The sequence below is a fragment of the Elephas maximus genome, chromosome 4 (genome assembly GCF_024166365.1).
Source record: "Elephas maximus indicus isolate mEleMax1 chromosome 4, mEleMax1 primary haplotype, whole genome shotgun sequence".
Taxonomy (NCBI): Eukaryota; Metazoa; Chordata; class Mammalia; order Proboscidea; family Elephantidae; genus Elephas; species Elephas maximus.
In genome coordinates this window covers 100,094,873-100,111,113 of record NC_064822.1, presented here as the reverse complement: position 1 = coordinate 100,111,113, position 16,241 = coordinate 100,094,873, and the positions used below count along the sequence as shown (strand labels likewise).

Below are 16,241 nucleotides of genomic sequence, written 5' to 3'. Positions count from 1 at the left end.
CTTCGTACATTTCACGTCCCAACTATTAATGGATGTTTGGAGCTGTTTCTTCTCATTTTGAGTCATGCCACCTCAGCAAATGAAGGTTCTGAAAGCTCTACTCCAACCACATTATTATGGTTGACTCTACTTTGAGGAGGCAGCTCTTCCCCAGTCGTCTTTTGGGTGCCTTCCAGCTGGGGGTGGCGGGGGGATCATCTTCTAGCACTATATCAGGCAATGTTCCACTGCTATCCATAAGGGTTTAACTGGCTAAGTCTTTTTGGAAGTAGACTGCTAGGTCATTCTTCGTAGTCTGTCTTAGTCTGGAAGTTCAGCTGGAACCTGTCCTCCATGGGTGACCCTGCTGGCATCTGAATACCGGTGGCATAGCTTCCAGCATCACAGCAAAACAGAAGCCCCCTCATATGACAAACTGACAGACACGTGGGGGTATTTCACTTAGCATAATGTTTTCAGGGTTTATATATGTCGTAGGGTGTATTAGAAATTCATTTCTGTTTATGGCGGGATCCAGACTACTCAAGTGAGAAAATAATTATTTCCTCTTAACCATTTAAACCATTTTTGTTTGGTTTTCCTGTTACTTGCAGCATAAAACATTCAAAGTGGGTCCTGTACTAAGCACAGTGGAGTTTGTTGTTGAAACAACTTACAATCATTCACATGTAAAATCCAAATGCAAATGGTTTATACTTTTTAAAGGAAGATGTGAAGTCTCTGAAATGTTTTCACACACTAAAATAAAGGAACAAAGATATATGCTATTAGATGTTTGGCCAGAAAAATATTTTCTCCTTTGATCACGGTGTAACAGGCTGCTCAGCCATATCTTAAACAGAACGTGCGTCATTTTTCTTTCCCTAGCCTGTCTCTATCTCCAAGTATGATTCTGCTGTTTTGTAGTTGAGTTCCTCTAAAAGTTAAAAAAAAAACCCCAATGTTCCCCTTAGGACCATGGAAAGACAAGTGATATCGAATCTAAGTCTCTCAGACAGGACAATACATCCATCTTGTGACCAGGAACCAGGATGGCACCAGTCACCCCCGGGCTGATAAGATAATAACGGAAAAAAGTCAACATGCCTGAAGCATGACCACCATAACCACACAGAAGGAGAACAGACATTCCACAAGTTCCTAAAACCCATGTTCTCTTTCCTATAAAACCTCCACCTGGCCTCCAGTTCAGGGAGACAGGTTTAGGAGGCAATCATTCCCGTCTGTCTTCTATATATCAATATATAATAAAGTTCTTGCTACCCACCTCACCCCTGTCTCACAATTGGCCATTTGCAGCACGCAGCTCTAACTCATGAAATTGCAATAACAACAGTAGGGTGTTTACTCCTCTACTATGTTTTTGATGTTTGTGGCCATATCACTTCTACTTTTCTCTACCCCTAAAAATTGTGTTTAACAATAATCTTTAGATCAGCCCCAGGCAAAGTGTTGCTTTATGAATTCAATATGATTTAGAGATAAATTTTTTTTCTCTCAAAGAAAAAGGATTTTAAAAACTGCCTTTCTTGGGTGAATAAGGCCTGAAAAAGGGTGTGAAAGCGCTAACAAATGTTTTTCCAGTTAATAAAAATGTGATTCCAAAGCTAAGCTTTGAATTTTGGTGGAATCTAAATTAAGTAATATGTAAAAATGCAGACTGAAAACACTTCAAAGGATGGCTTATAAAGACCAACATCATGGTATATCAATCCATAAATTCAAGGACTGTGAAAATTAATGACCATTTTTTCTCCTGATTTATGAGCATTACCCTGGGACCTATGTTTCTGTCTAAAGCAAATGCAGAACTTATTAATAATGTAAGATGCTCTAGGGGCCTTCACCATGGCAGTAAAGCTCTTGTCTAAAACCAGAACTGTTTTCTTTATATTTTAATGGATTAGATCTGTTTAACTTACTTTATATAGTACTCAATCCAGCTCCACTGGTTTATGGATGCTTAATGAATATTTGATGATGGTGACTATGACTGCACAGATGACATCTCAGTGTTCACAGGAAAATGATAAAATACTCCAATCTATTTTACTCTAGTGGTAAAATTGTATAATAATGATAAAATTGAATAATAACAGATTAAGAGCCATGCCTTTTCACATACAGTGCATTGTTTTAAAGAAAATTCTAAATAAAAATGAAAAGTACAAGAATTGACATTTATTGTCAAATATGTGCCCCAAAATTAGATAACATTTATATATGCTATTTTATTTAATCCTAACCATAATCTTATGGACTAGGAATTGGGATTACCATTCTCCTGAATCTAAGATGCCACTGACTGTAAGGTGAGCCATTACTTTATGCACCAATAAGAAAAAACAGCTGATAGAACTATGACACATCGTTAGTAAGATTCACTCCAACTGGAAAGATGTAAAAATGGAAAAAAAAATAAGTATTTTAAAAAAAGTAGGCTGTGATATTGAGAGGAAAATTTGCCCAAGTCACACAGCCACTTAGTGCGGCTATGGCAAAGATAAGCTAGTTGTACACCAAAGACTCGAGGCCCTCTTCCAAAGTGTGGACTTCCTGCTGGAAATGGCTACCAGCCAGAAACTACATTTTCTACCTTCCTGAGTTCTGACCAACAGAATGTGAGCACAACTGATGTAGTTACTTCTAGGCCAAAGTGGTAAAGAAGCACATGTACTTTCTCCATCCTTTTACTTATCACATTTGCCATTTGTGTTGATGCCAAGCACGACCTTGACAACTACACGTTGAATACAGCAGAGTGACTAGGTTCCTGATTGACTGCAGGGAACAGAGTCTCATCCCCAAATCCTATGCCAAACAGGGATGCCACATTTGACCGTGACATGAGCAAAAAATAAACTTTTATTATATTAACCTACTATAAGTAGGGTTTCTTTTTTTTTGTCACAGCAACTAGAATTATTCCAACTAATATAGTGGAAGAGTAAGGATCTGAATGTCATGTTCCAAAGCCTGGGCTCATTCTGTTGTGCCACACAAATATAAAACTCCAAATTAACCACCTCCAAAACAAATTAAAACAAAACAGAAATGATTGCTCCTATTTTGAAAAGGTATCATCACTTGGTTTGGGCAGAAATCAATAGATTGAAGATGGATATATTTCAAGTAGGAAGTTGAAAGAGGGACAATTAAACTTGGTGGCACAGTGGTTAAGAGCTCAGCTGTTCACCAAAAGGTCAGCAGTTTGAATCCACCAGCTGATCCTTGGAAACCCTACAGGGCAGTTCTACTGTATCCTATAGGGTCACTAATGAGCCGGAATCCACTAGATGGCAACACCTTTGGTTTTGGGGGTATGTATAATAGCACATGTGTGAGTGAAAAACAAAGAATGAGGGAGTGATTTCCAGAGTGGGAAAAAGTGACACTTCCATGTATGATCTTTTTTCCTGTCCTGTTTTAGTTTAATCAAGTTTTGAGTAGGGGCAAAGAAGGTCCAGGAAGTTGGTATAACCTTGGTCTACAGCTTTAATATTTAGATTCATAGATGGCCTTGTTACCTGAAAGAGCCTGAAGTAAAAGAAAAGGGAGGATGGAGCAGCTTGACAGGTGAGGAAAGGGAGGTGGCAGAAAAGTTGAGAGGTCAGGAGCTCATGTTCTAGATTTAATACATGACCAGAGTTTGAACCCTGGCTCCACTACTTTCTAGGTAAAAATCTATGATCTTAGGTAATCATTTAATCTAAGTGTCAACTCTGTCATCCATAAAATGGTAAGGTAATAGAACTTGGGTGGTGTAAACTGTTAACTCAGCTGCTAAACCAAAGGCTGGAGGTTCGAGTCCATCCAGAGGCATCTTGGGAGAAAAGCCTGGAGATCTACTGAACAATTAGCCAATGAAAACTTTATGGAGCACAGTCCTACTCTGACACACATGGGGTTGCCCGGAGTCACAACTGACTAACGGTAACTGGCTCTTAATAGGACCTACCTCATAATGCTGTTCTGAGAATTAAATGAGAAAATTCATGCAAAATACCTGAGCAAGAGCATTCATTGAATGCTAGTTATTATAATTTTTGTTGGCACTATTAATTATTATCTTCCTTTCTCACTCAGTTGCAAATAGCTAGGTGTACTTTTAATGTAAATCTCTTCCACTCAAAACAAAAACGATTTCTTGAAAGAAAGACTGCCTTCAGGGTGAACACAACTGAGGCTAAGATGCCTGAGGAAGTTTCTGCTTCAAATTTAAAAAAAATTTTTGTTGTTACCATGCCTTGAGGGAACGATGAGCAGAGAAAGTCTGAAAATATGTTTGGTATAAGATATTTCAAACACCACCATTCATTTTATTGCTTACATAAGAATAGCACTTTTCTTCCCCATTTCACAATATTTTAAGGAATAAAAAGAAAATAGCACAAAAAACTTACCCGTTGTTTTTCATTTGAACCCTTTTTATTGTTCTCTTTTTTACTTTCATCTTCATACACTAGAACAAAGTCGATTCTTCTCTGGCCATCATTAAAAAAGAGGGAACCAGGTTTTCCATTAAATTCTTCCTGTGTGGAATAAAAAAATAAACTGTAATGTCAATTAAAAAAAAATTGATATATAAGTGCTTATATCCTAGCTTTAATAGGCCCATTGGTATGTTCATAGAGAAAGAGAAATACATCCATTACTAGTTACTTAACCAGGTAGTCATGGTCACCATGATCTTACAAGTGCAGTCTTCTTGGTGAAAGTCCTTGAGCTGAACAGTGCAGCAAGTTTCTACAGATGCATGCGAATATATCAGAATTGTGTGTGGAGCAGAATCATCCCAGAATTAGTCCTACCTCAAACAGCAAAAGAAGGACATCAAGATTGGAAAACAATATAGTAAACAGAGGTGCCTATCTGAAGGACTGAAATTTATTAAGGATAAAAATCTCAGAGAGATTCACTATGAAAATGCCAGTCCCTGGCCAGAGTATATATAATTGTAGATACCCTGTCAATAATAACTGTTTCATTTTAATTTTTGAGGACATATAGAAGAAAGGGGTTAAAATGGGCAATATTTCTGGACCGATGTCTCTCCCAGATACTCACAGTAGAATATGACATAGAAAGATCAGTATCTGATTTCTTCAACTAGTATTATCCAAGTATATAAAATAGACGGAGCCCTGAAGTGTTAGCTTACGATAAACAGCATCCATGAGGTAACCTCTCTATGCTTTCATGACTAGAAATCTATTTTCAGGCAACTTCTAAGTTACGGTATTCTTATTCTCCAATCCTCCTACCTACCTGGAGAAGGGGAGAAGAAAGGATATTTTTCTGAAAAGAAGGTGGCCCCTGGGCAATTTCCAAAATTATATGTGAGATGTCCAATATTTTTACAAAAAAAAATTGGAAATTCCCAATGTTTTCTGAGCTAATGGGGCAATATAGAAGATCAGAGTGAGAACGCATACGATTACAAGGATTGAGAAGTTTTCTGGTCTACTCTGTTCTCACTCACTGGTCTTTGTCAGATCAAAAACGTCAGCCATCTGAGATCTTAAAAGCTTGCAAGTAGCCATCTAAGACACAACATTGGTCTCTGCTCTTATGGAGCAAAAGAGAAAGAACACCAAAGACTCAAAGAAGAAACTTGTCTACAGGACTAATAGTCTACACAAACCACGGCCTCGTTTACCCTGAGACCAGAACTAGATGATGTCCGGCTACCACTCCCAACAATCCTGATCAGGGCCACAATAGATAGACCCTGATAGAATGGGTGAAAAATGTGCAACAGAACCTCAAATTCTTAAAAACTCTAGACTCACTGGTCAGATTGAGACTGGAGGACTCCCCACGACTTCTGCCCTGAGATACACTTTAAACCTTGAACCAAAACCAGTCTCTGAGGTCACCTTTTAGCTAAATAACAGACTGGCTCACAAAACATCACCCGCAAGTACTGTGCTCTTTTAAAAAATCATCTATATGAGACCAAACAGTCAACAATTACTTTAAAACAAAGATGAGAAGGTAAGGGGGGGCAGGCAAGGAAACTAGATTAATGGAAACAGAACAAGAATGGGAATAATGAGAATATTTAGGCATTGTGAAAAATGTAACCAATGTCACTGAACAATTTGTGTAGAAATAACCTGCTGAATAACCTAACCTGCTGTGTAAACCTTCACTGAAAACACAATAAAGTATTATTAAAAAACAAAACGACAACAAAAAATCTGCCAGACGAACGATTAAGGGCCATTAAAAATCTTTTCCTAGCTACCGACATTCCCCCAGAGCCAGAGCATTATGGCCTAGGCACCAAATAGAACATCTGGAGGAGAAATAAATACCATAATTACAAGTGACATGATGACATTCATACTGAACAAATGTTTGCTGTGCTACACAATTTCTGAAGTTAGGATCTCACCATGGTTCAACAAGCAGTCTTTGTAGCCAGACTGCCTGGTGACTGTGTGATCTTGAGTAGGTTATTTACCCTCTTTAAGCCTTAGTTTTTCCCAGTTATAAAATGTTAACAATAATACCTACTTCATAGGTTTGTTGTAGCATTTAAGGAAACAATTCACGTAAAGAGCTAGTAAAGTGCCTAGAGTATGTTACATAAATTGTAGCTATTACTACTATTGATCCTCGGCTATTCTTGTCACACATTCACTAATTCATTCAGCAAATATTCACGCATTGTCTGCTACATGCCAGGTGCTGATCAAAGCACTGTAGTCACAGCAGTGAATAAGGCAAATATTTCGGCTTTCATGGAAATTATATTCTTGGGTAAAGACAGATATGAGAGAGAGAGGTAACATTCCAAGCAGAGGAACACCAGTTGGTACAAAATTCTTAGCCTAGGATATTCTTTGCTGTGGTCCCACCACAGAGAAGCCAGGGTGGTCACTGAGAGGGGAAGTGTGGTAGGAGGTGAGAGTGAGGAGGCAGACAAAGTCCAGATCAGATATGCCTGGGGAACACAATTGGGTTTTTATTTAAGTGCCTTGAGAAGCTATTAGAAAGTTTTAAATTAGGGTAAGATAAGATTTCCCTGACCCTGATGTGGAGGAAGATTGCAGGAACAAGAACGGCAAGCAGGGCAAGTGGGACGCTATTGCAACAGTCCACATGATACAGAATTGTGGCTTGGACTGTGTTAGTAGCAGGGATCAAAGAGAGAGATGGAGACTTGAAATATATTTCAGAGGTGCAGGTGAAGGACTTGCAGATGTTTTGTACAGGAAGATGAGAGAAAGAAAAGGATGAAGAAGTCTCCAAGTTTTTTGCTAAAACAATTTAGTGTACTATGGTGCTGCTCCTAAGAGGAAGTCTGGGGGAAATGCATGTTGCAGGGGGGTGGTGAGGGTGAGGGCAGAATAGTGTCCATATTGGATATACATGTACATAGTAAATATTTAGGAGTCCCTGAGTGGCACAAACGGTTAAGCCCTTGGCTACTAACTGAAGGTTGGTGGCTCAAATCCACCCAGAGAAGCCTCGGAAGAAAGGCCTGGTGATCTACTACCGAAAGACCACAGCCTTGGAAACCCTGTGGAGCAGTTCTACTCTGCACACATGAAGTTGCCAGGAATTGCAATCGACTGTATGGCAATTTTTTTTGTTTGTTTTTTAGTAAATATATAAAAACATGGAAGGGAGGTATATTCCAACTCCAAGAGAACATTTTACTCCTGGGAGAGATGATGAAGAATGGGATTATAGAAGTATGGGGGCTTCCACTCCACCTGTAACATTTTATTTCTTAAATTAGAAAGCTCTGAGCTGAATGTGACAAAATAATAAGATTAATTAAATCTGGATGGCGGGTACAGGGATCTTCATCACATTACTCTCTGTGCTCTTAAATATTTTATTTTTAAATCAGAAGGGAAAAAAGACTACCCACAGCCCTGGAAAAACCCTGGTGGCACAGTGGTTAAGAGCTACAGCTGCTAACCAAATGGTCAGCAGTTCGAATCCTCCAGCTATTCCTTGGAAACCCTATGGGGCAGTTCTACTCTGTCCTATAGGGTCGCTATGAGCCGGAATTGATTCGACGGCAACAGATTTGTTTTTTTTTTTTTTGGAATAGCTCTGGGAGTATTTTCTTAATAATGTTACTTATACACACACACTTTTTTAATAAGTGAGTTGAACAGTATATGCACCACAGGAGTCAGTTTGCTGCCTAGATACAAAACCCCTTTCTTTCAAAAAGACAAGAGCTTTTTGTTAGTGTCTTGGCTCTGTGAACATCCTGATATTCAAAATTTAACTTGGGCTCTAACTTCTCTGATTACGAGTACTTCTGGCCTAACCTGCTACATCTGAGCCGTAAGACTTCAAGCTGCTGATCCTGAGAGTCTGGTGTGAAATCCCTGAAGGCAATGTCTACAGCTTAGTTCTGGCACTATCTTCCGTAAGAAGAATAAAGTTCAGTTTGTACCTGACCTCTCAGCAGAGCCAAGCTTCCTTAGTTCATGCAGTGCATTCTCAGAGCCTGGGGGGCTGTGGGCTGGATTACAAGCTCTGCTTCCTCCCTCCTTGACTGATGCACCTGAGCACTTGGATTAGCAAGAACACGAGAAAGATCTAGGGCTCTTTGCAGAACTACAATTATTTGCCAGGCTATGTTTTCACCATGATTTGTAATGCCCTAGCCATGTTTTCTGGTCATTTGTATGGTCCCCTACTCACAGTGTTCTCCTCAGCACTGTTAATGACAGCCTATGTCTAATTTTCTAACCTTTTAATCAGTTTTCATTAGCTCTCTCTGGACCTCACCACTTTATAGCAGGTATCATTTTATAACCTTATATGCCAGGAGATGCTTCGATATACACAAAGGCTACACTAGTAATTTGTGCCTGTCCCCAAATCCACAAGTGATGCCCTCTTCACAAACAAGTAAAAACAAAACAAAGCAGTGAGGATTTAGAGCTTCAAAGCTTTACAGCTTAAAAATAAACACTGGTAGAACACAGACCTAGTACAGTTTAAAGTCCTCTCTACTGCCATTTGGATGTGGATAGAATTGATACAATTTGCTCTGAGGAAAGACTGCAGTTTGTGTTCTCACACGGCTTGTCGGGATGCTTACATACGAATCCTGTCACTGCTCAAGAATTAGACTGATTTTTAACCGGCAAGCAATGTTTTTAATTTTTTCATTAAAAGCTGATGGGCGATTATATTTTACAGTCATTTGGTAGAACCATTTGAATGTCAACATGGTTGTAGCAAACTTATGTTCATTAAGCGTGATTAATTCTCCTCTGCATTCAGCATCAATTAGTACATCAACCAACTTTACCGCCGCCACACCCCCTTCTCTTCACACTTTTGAGATCTATTTTTTGCTAAACGTATGAAACCTGATATTTGCTATTCATTTCCTCTTTTGCACTATGGAGCCTGTGAAGGTTTATGATAAGTATCTGAAGCGCCTTGCATTTAGCAGGTTATTCCACATGCAGAACGAATGCTGCCAACTTAAACTAGTTCAACAGGTAATCACTGTAGTATTATTTAACCAGAGATTCTAACCACAGAGAGGGTGACTCTGTCTTGATACCTTTCCCATTCAGGGCACTGAGGGGCCAGGAAAACAAAGACACATCAGTGTCTGCTGAGGCCACTACCCAATTCTACTATTTGTAATTCCAGTTATTTAAAAACCAATAAATAAGCTTTCTTTAGCATGAAGGCAATGATGGTTCAGTGGTAGAATTCTCACCTTACATGCGACAGACCTGGTTTCCATTTTCAGTCAATACACCTCATGCGTTGCCACCACCTGTCTCTCAGAGGAGGCTTGCATGTTGCTATGATGCAGAACAGGTTTCAGCAGAGCTTTCAGACTAAGACAGGCTAGGAAGAAAGGCTTGGCAATCTACTTCCAAAAATCAACCATTGAAAACCCTATGAACTGCAACGGTCTGATCCCCAACCCATCACAGCGATGGTATGGGACAGGGCAATATTTCGTTCTGTTGTGCATGGAGCTGCCGTGAGTAAGAAGACTCCACAGCTGCTAAAAACAACACCAAAGCCTTCCTTAAGAGTATTTAAAAACACTAACAGTCCCTGACTTTTCAGTTTCAGCCATACTCCTTTACGTCTCCCCTTCAAATTCTCCTCTTTTCAACAAGGATTTTACTATTGGTGACAACTAGGGCAGGTGCTAGAGGAAAATTTTGTGTGGAGGAAAAATGAATAACCTCTCAGAATGGAGATGGGGAGGTGGGAGAGAGTGGAATATATTCACAAAAACCTGATAATCATTGCAGATGTCTGAAAAGTGTACTAGCACAACTTGTTCTCTGTAGCCCACGTTCTGTTGCCTTTGGTGGAGTCCAGCAGGAGCTGGTTGAAGCTCTGCTCCGAAGAATGACGGCTGGAATGAGAACCATGTCTGTACACGGCTCCAGGCACTGTTCCCTCAGCTGTATAGGTTGGCAGCCTGCTCCCAGATTATCTGGCCTGCACACACATCTTTCTTGTGTGATGGGAGACCACGGCCCTTTGTTTGGAGGAAACCCCCATTGATTTGGCAACAATTGTCTTCATGAAATAACTAGGTCAAACTCTGATGTGGTATTATTAGAATGCAACGCCAAGGGAAAGACGGCCAGTTTTCCACTGCTATGAAACCCAGGTTTCCCATCTCTTGGCAGAGACATTCTTCTAAGCAATTGGGGGAAAGTGGAGAAACTCAACACGAGTTGGGAAAAGTATGTAGCAAACAAGAGAACTAGCCTAAATAAAGCCTAAATTATGAACAAAAAATGTGTGGCTGTTTAAAAACAACAACAAAAAAGGATTTTTCAATTTTCAGTAATAACTTCCATGATAGAACTAGTTCATTCAACAGGCCATTGACATGACAGAAAGCTGGAAAAAAAAAAAAAAAAAATACTCCTCTCCTAATGTTTTGCTTTATGTAGAGTAAGTAAAACTGTAATAATCTCTCAGAATAAATATTCATAATCTTACTTAGGTGACAGGTTATTCAGAAATGGGTTATTCAGGTCCTGACTTCTGCCTTCTTTCAGTATCTACTCAAATTTGATCTTTAGTCTTCTCTACTAAGTCAAATGCCAAAAAGATGAAACACAAGAAAACCTAAAAATTCAATTCTTCCTGTCTAACAGCTTAAGTTTAAAAACAAGTGAAGAGAAGGTTTAAGATTTATCAGGTAAAGTCACTTTTGAGATTCAAGCTATGTATGGTCACTGACTTTGGAAAATTTATTAACTCTTAAACTCACAGGATAATTTATTAATTGTAACCCTGAGTTGTTTTTTGTAGTTCATTGTTATTGAGCCAGTTCCTCCTCATGGTGACCCCATGTGTGCAGAGTAGAGCTGCTCTGCAGGGTTTTCACCACTGTGACCTTTTGGAAGCAGATCACTTAGGCCTGTCTTCTGAGATGCCTCTGGGTGGGTCTGAACCGCCAACCATTCAGCTAGTACTTGAGCACTTAACTAGGCAGATGTCTTCAATGCCAAGGCAATAAACAGAAATCTCTAGTTGTTACTACTTCTCCTTTCTTCCTGGAAAAAACATGCCAAGCAAATTTCCAATTATAGTTTACAACCTTATACCTGTTTTCACCCATTGCCTTCTCTGGTCCTATGAACACAAGATCCCATGAATTTGGCAGTCATTTGTTGTTTGTGGCATCCTGATCTAATATTAAACTAAAAGTTAAAGGTTTCAGTAGGCAAAAGGACTACCTACGGTCACTTGTCAGTATATCAAAATAAACCAAAACAACCCTGTCAACCACTGTAGAACAGTGACCGACCGCATCCATTTTCAGCTGTTTGGCTTTGGTATTTCACACTTGGGATGAAGAGGAGACATGCCTTGTCTGCGCAAGGGGAGAGCTGAGAAACAGAAGCTTGGCCGAGTAATGTAGGAGAGAGGAAATAAGAAAGGTGGCCAGAGGTGATTTACCTAAGTGAGGTTTTCCAGGCTTCCTTCCTCTCATCTGGCTTCTCCCCTTTTACTCCTGGGTAGCTCTTTCAACAAAAGAGCCTCAAAGGGCAGGACTGTCCTTACTCAAATCAGGACAAAAACGCAAGTAGCAACATTGCTCTGCCCAGTGCTTTCAAGCTAGAGCCATGAGTTTGAGAACGTGAAAACATGCTTTTTCGTTTGTTTTTTGCTACTGGCTAGGAAATACACGGGGGTACCAGTCCTGTCCCTGGAGCCGGTTAAGACCCCTAGCACTATAGGACAAGTGGTTAGAATGTCCTAGTGGACAGAAAGAGGAATCCAAAGTAAGTATTTTGCAGTAATCACTTGGTAGGACATTTTCTCATAAGCATGGGTTTATTCAATCTAAATGAAGAAAAAAAGAAAAAGTAAGTAACGGGATATTCATTCAGTAGCAATCTCTGAATGAAAGGTTACATTGGACTTTTCCTTGAAGGCTATGCTTCAGTTATATGAAGGGGGAGATACATGATGGTGAGGTCGGCGTTCTGGATGAAGAAAAAAGGAGACTGGGGTTAGAGAGGGCCTGGGGAAACACTGCCTGAATCTAACTGCTCTGTGGCGTTTAGGTTGGTCAGAGCTGAGCAGACCACCTTACTAAGCACCCTCCTGGAGCCCCCACAGAGACTCTGGAAGCAGTTCTTTGTGAGTTCATGAAATAACTTGCTGATTAACATTTGTCTGACAATACTTCTCAAGTGGCTACCAAAAAAACCCCACCAAACCCATTGCCACTGAGTTGATTTTGACTCACAGCGACCCTATAAGACAGAGTAAACTGCCCCATAGGGTTTCCAAGGAGCAGCTGGTGAATTCAAACTGCCAACCTTTTGGTTAGCAGCCGAGCTCTTAATCACTACGCCATCAGGGCTCCAAGGGCTCCTGAAAAGGGGTCCTCAAATAACCCTGCAAAACTAGGACTGAAAGTCTCATTTCATGATAAAGGAATCTCTCTTCCTATAATTAAAATGCTGAATTTAAATTATATGTCCAGGATCTAGCTAAAAAGCAGTCAGATTGAGATTTTTTGTTAATCTCTTGTTTAAGTTTAAGGGTGTTTGAAACTTGTCTTGAAGAGCAAGTGATATTGTCTGATAGTATCTCTAAAATTTCCAAACATCCTATGATGGTTAATTTTCCGTGTCAGTTTGGTGAGGCTATGGTGCCAGTTGTTTGGTCTATACTAGTCTAGATGTTACTGTGAAGGTGTTTTGCAGATGTGATTAATATTTACCATCAGTTGACTTTAAGTAAATAAAAGTAAAAAAAAAAAAAGCCTACTCTAAATAATGTGGTTGGGCCTCATCCAATCAGTTAAAGGCATTAAGAGCAAACACTGAGGCTTCCCAGAGAGGGAATTCTGCCTCAAGCCTGTAACACAGAAATCCTGCCTGAGTTTCCAGCCTGTAACCTGACCTACAGATTTTGGACTCAAGACTGCAATACCTATTCTTGCCAGCCTGCCCTACATATTTCAGACTTGCTAGCCCTCACAACCATATAAGCCAATTTCTTAAAATCTCTCTCTCTCTACATATATATATCCTGTTGGTTCTGTTCAGTCTGAGAACCCTGACTGATACACACCTCCTATTCCTGCCTGATATGGTTGTCATCTACTATGAGAATGGAGCCCATTCCAGGCTCATATGAATTAGTGGTGCCGACCTTTATACACAGCAGGTTGCAAAGAAGGTTTATTGTCTACCAATAATATTTGAGAAATTACGCTATGACAAAGAAACAGTATCAAAACAATCACATAATTGAAGAGCAACTGATTGAGATATAGTCCTACCTATTCCTGCCCCCTCCCCCCGCCCCGGAAGCCCTGGTGGTGTAGTGGTTAAGTGCTACCGCTGCTAACCAAGAGGTCAGCAGTTCAAATCCACCAGGCGCTCCTTGGAAACTCCAGGGGGCAGTTCTACTCTGTCCTATAGGGTTGCTATGAGTCGGAATCAACTCGATGGCAGTGGGTTTGGTTTGGGTTTTGTTAATTTTTTTATAGTGGAGTTAGGTAGACTAAAACCTAAAGTAAAAACTGGAGCTTTTTTTCCTTTAGACAACTGTGCAAGATACTGCAGAGATAGAAGAGACCAAGTAAAATTTTATTTAGATAACCTCTTCAGCCTATAATATACTTGATAGTTAAGAAAATGCAAATTGCAAAGAAAAATGTCAAGAATTCAGCTTCAAACATGCCAAGAATTCAGCAGGTATAACAGGCACAAGGGTGAAGATAGAAAGACCAGTTTTGGAAGAAGCCAGGGTAGGGGGGAAGGAAGTGTCATATTTCTAACTAGGATAAGGAGAAGTTTGTGGACATACTGTGGAGCCACACAGGAAGTCTGCTCAATGAATGGTATCTGTTAGGGGACAGTGGGGGAGGTGAGTGAGCATGTTTTTGGCTGGACCAGGTTTTCAGAAATGTGTTGACAGGAAAGAAGCCTGGTGGAAAAGGGGCCCATTGAAGTAGGAGAGTGTATCCCGAACCGAGGACTCCAAGTCTGTTTTACAGTCAAACGTGTCAGAATGTTCCAAGAATGTCCCTTGGTGGTGACTCTGTGACGATCAAGGTGTACTCAGAAGTGACCCAGGATGATTTCCATACAAATCACACTGTCTCCTGCCCCACTGTTAACCACACTGTAAACTTCTGAAGGTCAGTGGCCAGGTCTTGTTCACCTCTGAATTCTCTGCTGAGCCTTTCCATGTAGCAGGAGCTCGGTTTATTTTTTTCTTGGAATAAAAATGGCTCTATATTTCTTCTGATTATAAAAGTGATATGTACTCATTGCAAAAAAAAAAAAATTCTGAAAATACAGAAAAGTATAAAGGAAAAAATAAAAGTCATATGTAATCTCATCTCCCAGCGACTAGCTGAGCCCATTAATATTTTGGAGTACACACACACACACCAAAGTGCATCATGTTTAATGGCTGTAATATAATCTAGTTAAACAGTCTTCCACTGATGAACACATAAGTTGTTTCCAAATTTTCTGCTTTTATAAACATTGCTGCAGTGAGCGTCCTTGTACATACATATTTGTGTACATGTCCAATTACTGTTTCCTAAGCCTAAATTCTAGAGGCAGATTTTAAGTAGCATGCCCCTTTTAAAAGCTTTTGATATATAGGTTGCTAAACTGTCATCCAAAATATCTCCAACAATTAACACTCACCAGCAGACTATGACAGTATGAGAGTGCCTGGTTCTACCCTGACTTGATTATAGTCTTTTTCGCACTTCCCGATAAGGCAGTCGATACATCTCTGTATGTTTTCTTCATTTGCACTTTTCACCTAACCTTTTTATGCATACTGCCCAGCTGAATTACTTATTTTGGGAACTGCCTATTAATATCCTTGACCCAAATGAACTACCATTATTTAATCCCTTTGCAGCAGGTTCTTTTGGGTTGTACTGATGATCTACAGATCTAAAGATTGCAAAGGCAATGGGGCAAGTGGGTAAAGGGTGACATGGGCTGATAGTATTCAGTGTTATTTGGTCTTGGACTCCTGGCTGCTAAATGGGGGACAGCAGCAAACACCTGGAAAGGTAAGCACTCAGTGTGAGATGTGGAAGTAAGAGATAGGGGCAAGGCCTACTCAAGCCTGAATGATGTGTGGACCAAGCAATCTAATGCACTCTAAGTAGAAATGGAGGTGATTTATAACCACTGTGGACCCTGGCATCCGTTAGAACGTGCAGAATGTGGTGTTCAGTGAGACACTACCTGAAAGGATAGCTGCTGCTGGGAGTAGGGGGTGTCCCAAATGCTCTTGGGTTGTGCCGTTTAAGGAAAGAGGAGAGGGAATAGTGTATACAGTGACCTCTGTACAATTAATTTTTACAAAATAAGTCTCAAAAGGAAAAGGGAGAAATATTCCAGGGCACTGTCAGGCAGCCCTGGGTTCAGCAATGTTGACATGTTTTCTGAAATGTAGACATTTAACTAGATGTACCATACTAATTTTAGGAGGTCATCACCCTCCTGCTGACTGACTTCCTGTTATACTTTACATGCCACCTGTGTAACATCCAAACATCAGTTATTTGTTTTGACTCATACACAGCTTTTGGTTTAGAACTTACTACTTATTTTAGTTTATAAATGATGTCTGAGGCAAGTTAAATCAATGTACAAATTCTTAAAAAATAGTTGTGCTACTTTACATTGGTACATGTCTTTAACTAGTTCCCAAATAGCTGAACTTGTTAGTGTCAGTCATTTCTCATAAGGGATGGA

At 39.9% G+C, this 16,241-nt stretch overlaps 1 protein-coding gene across 2 annotated transcripts in view; it reads right to left on the bottom strand.

Moving 5' to 3' along the window:
- ANO6 (anoctamin 6) overlaps positions 1-16,241 on the bottom strand; it is a 230,105-nt gene that overhangs the window by 99,981 nt on the left and 113,883 nt on the right. For both annotated transcript variants that reach the window (XM_049882896.1, XM_049882897.1), the window contains one exon: positions 4,404-4,532. In XM_049882896.1, coding sequence (XP_049738853.1) covers positions 4,404-4,532 — 129 coding nt within the window. The remainder of the gene's footprint in view (positions 1-4,403; positions 4,533-16,241) is intronic.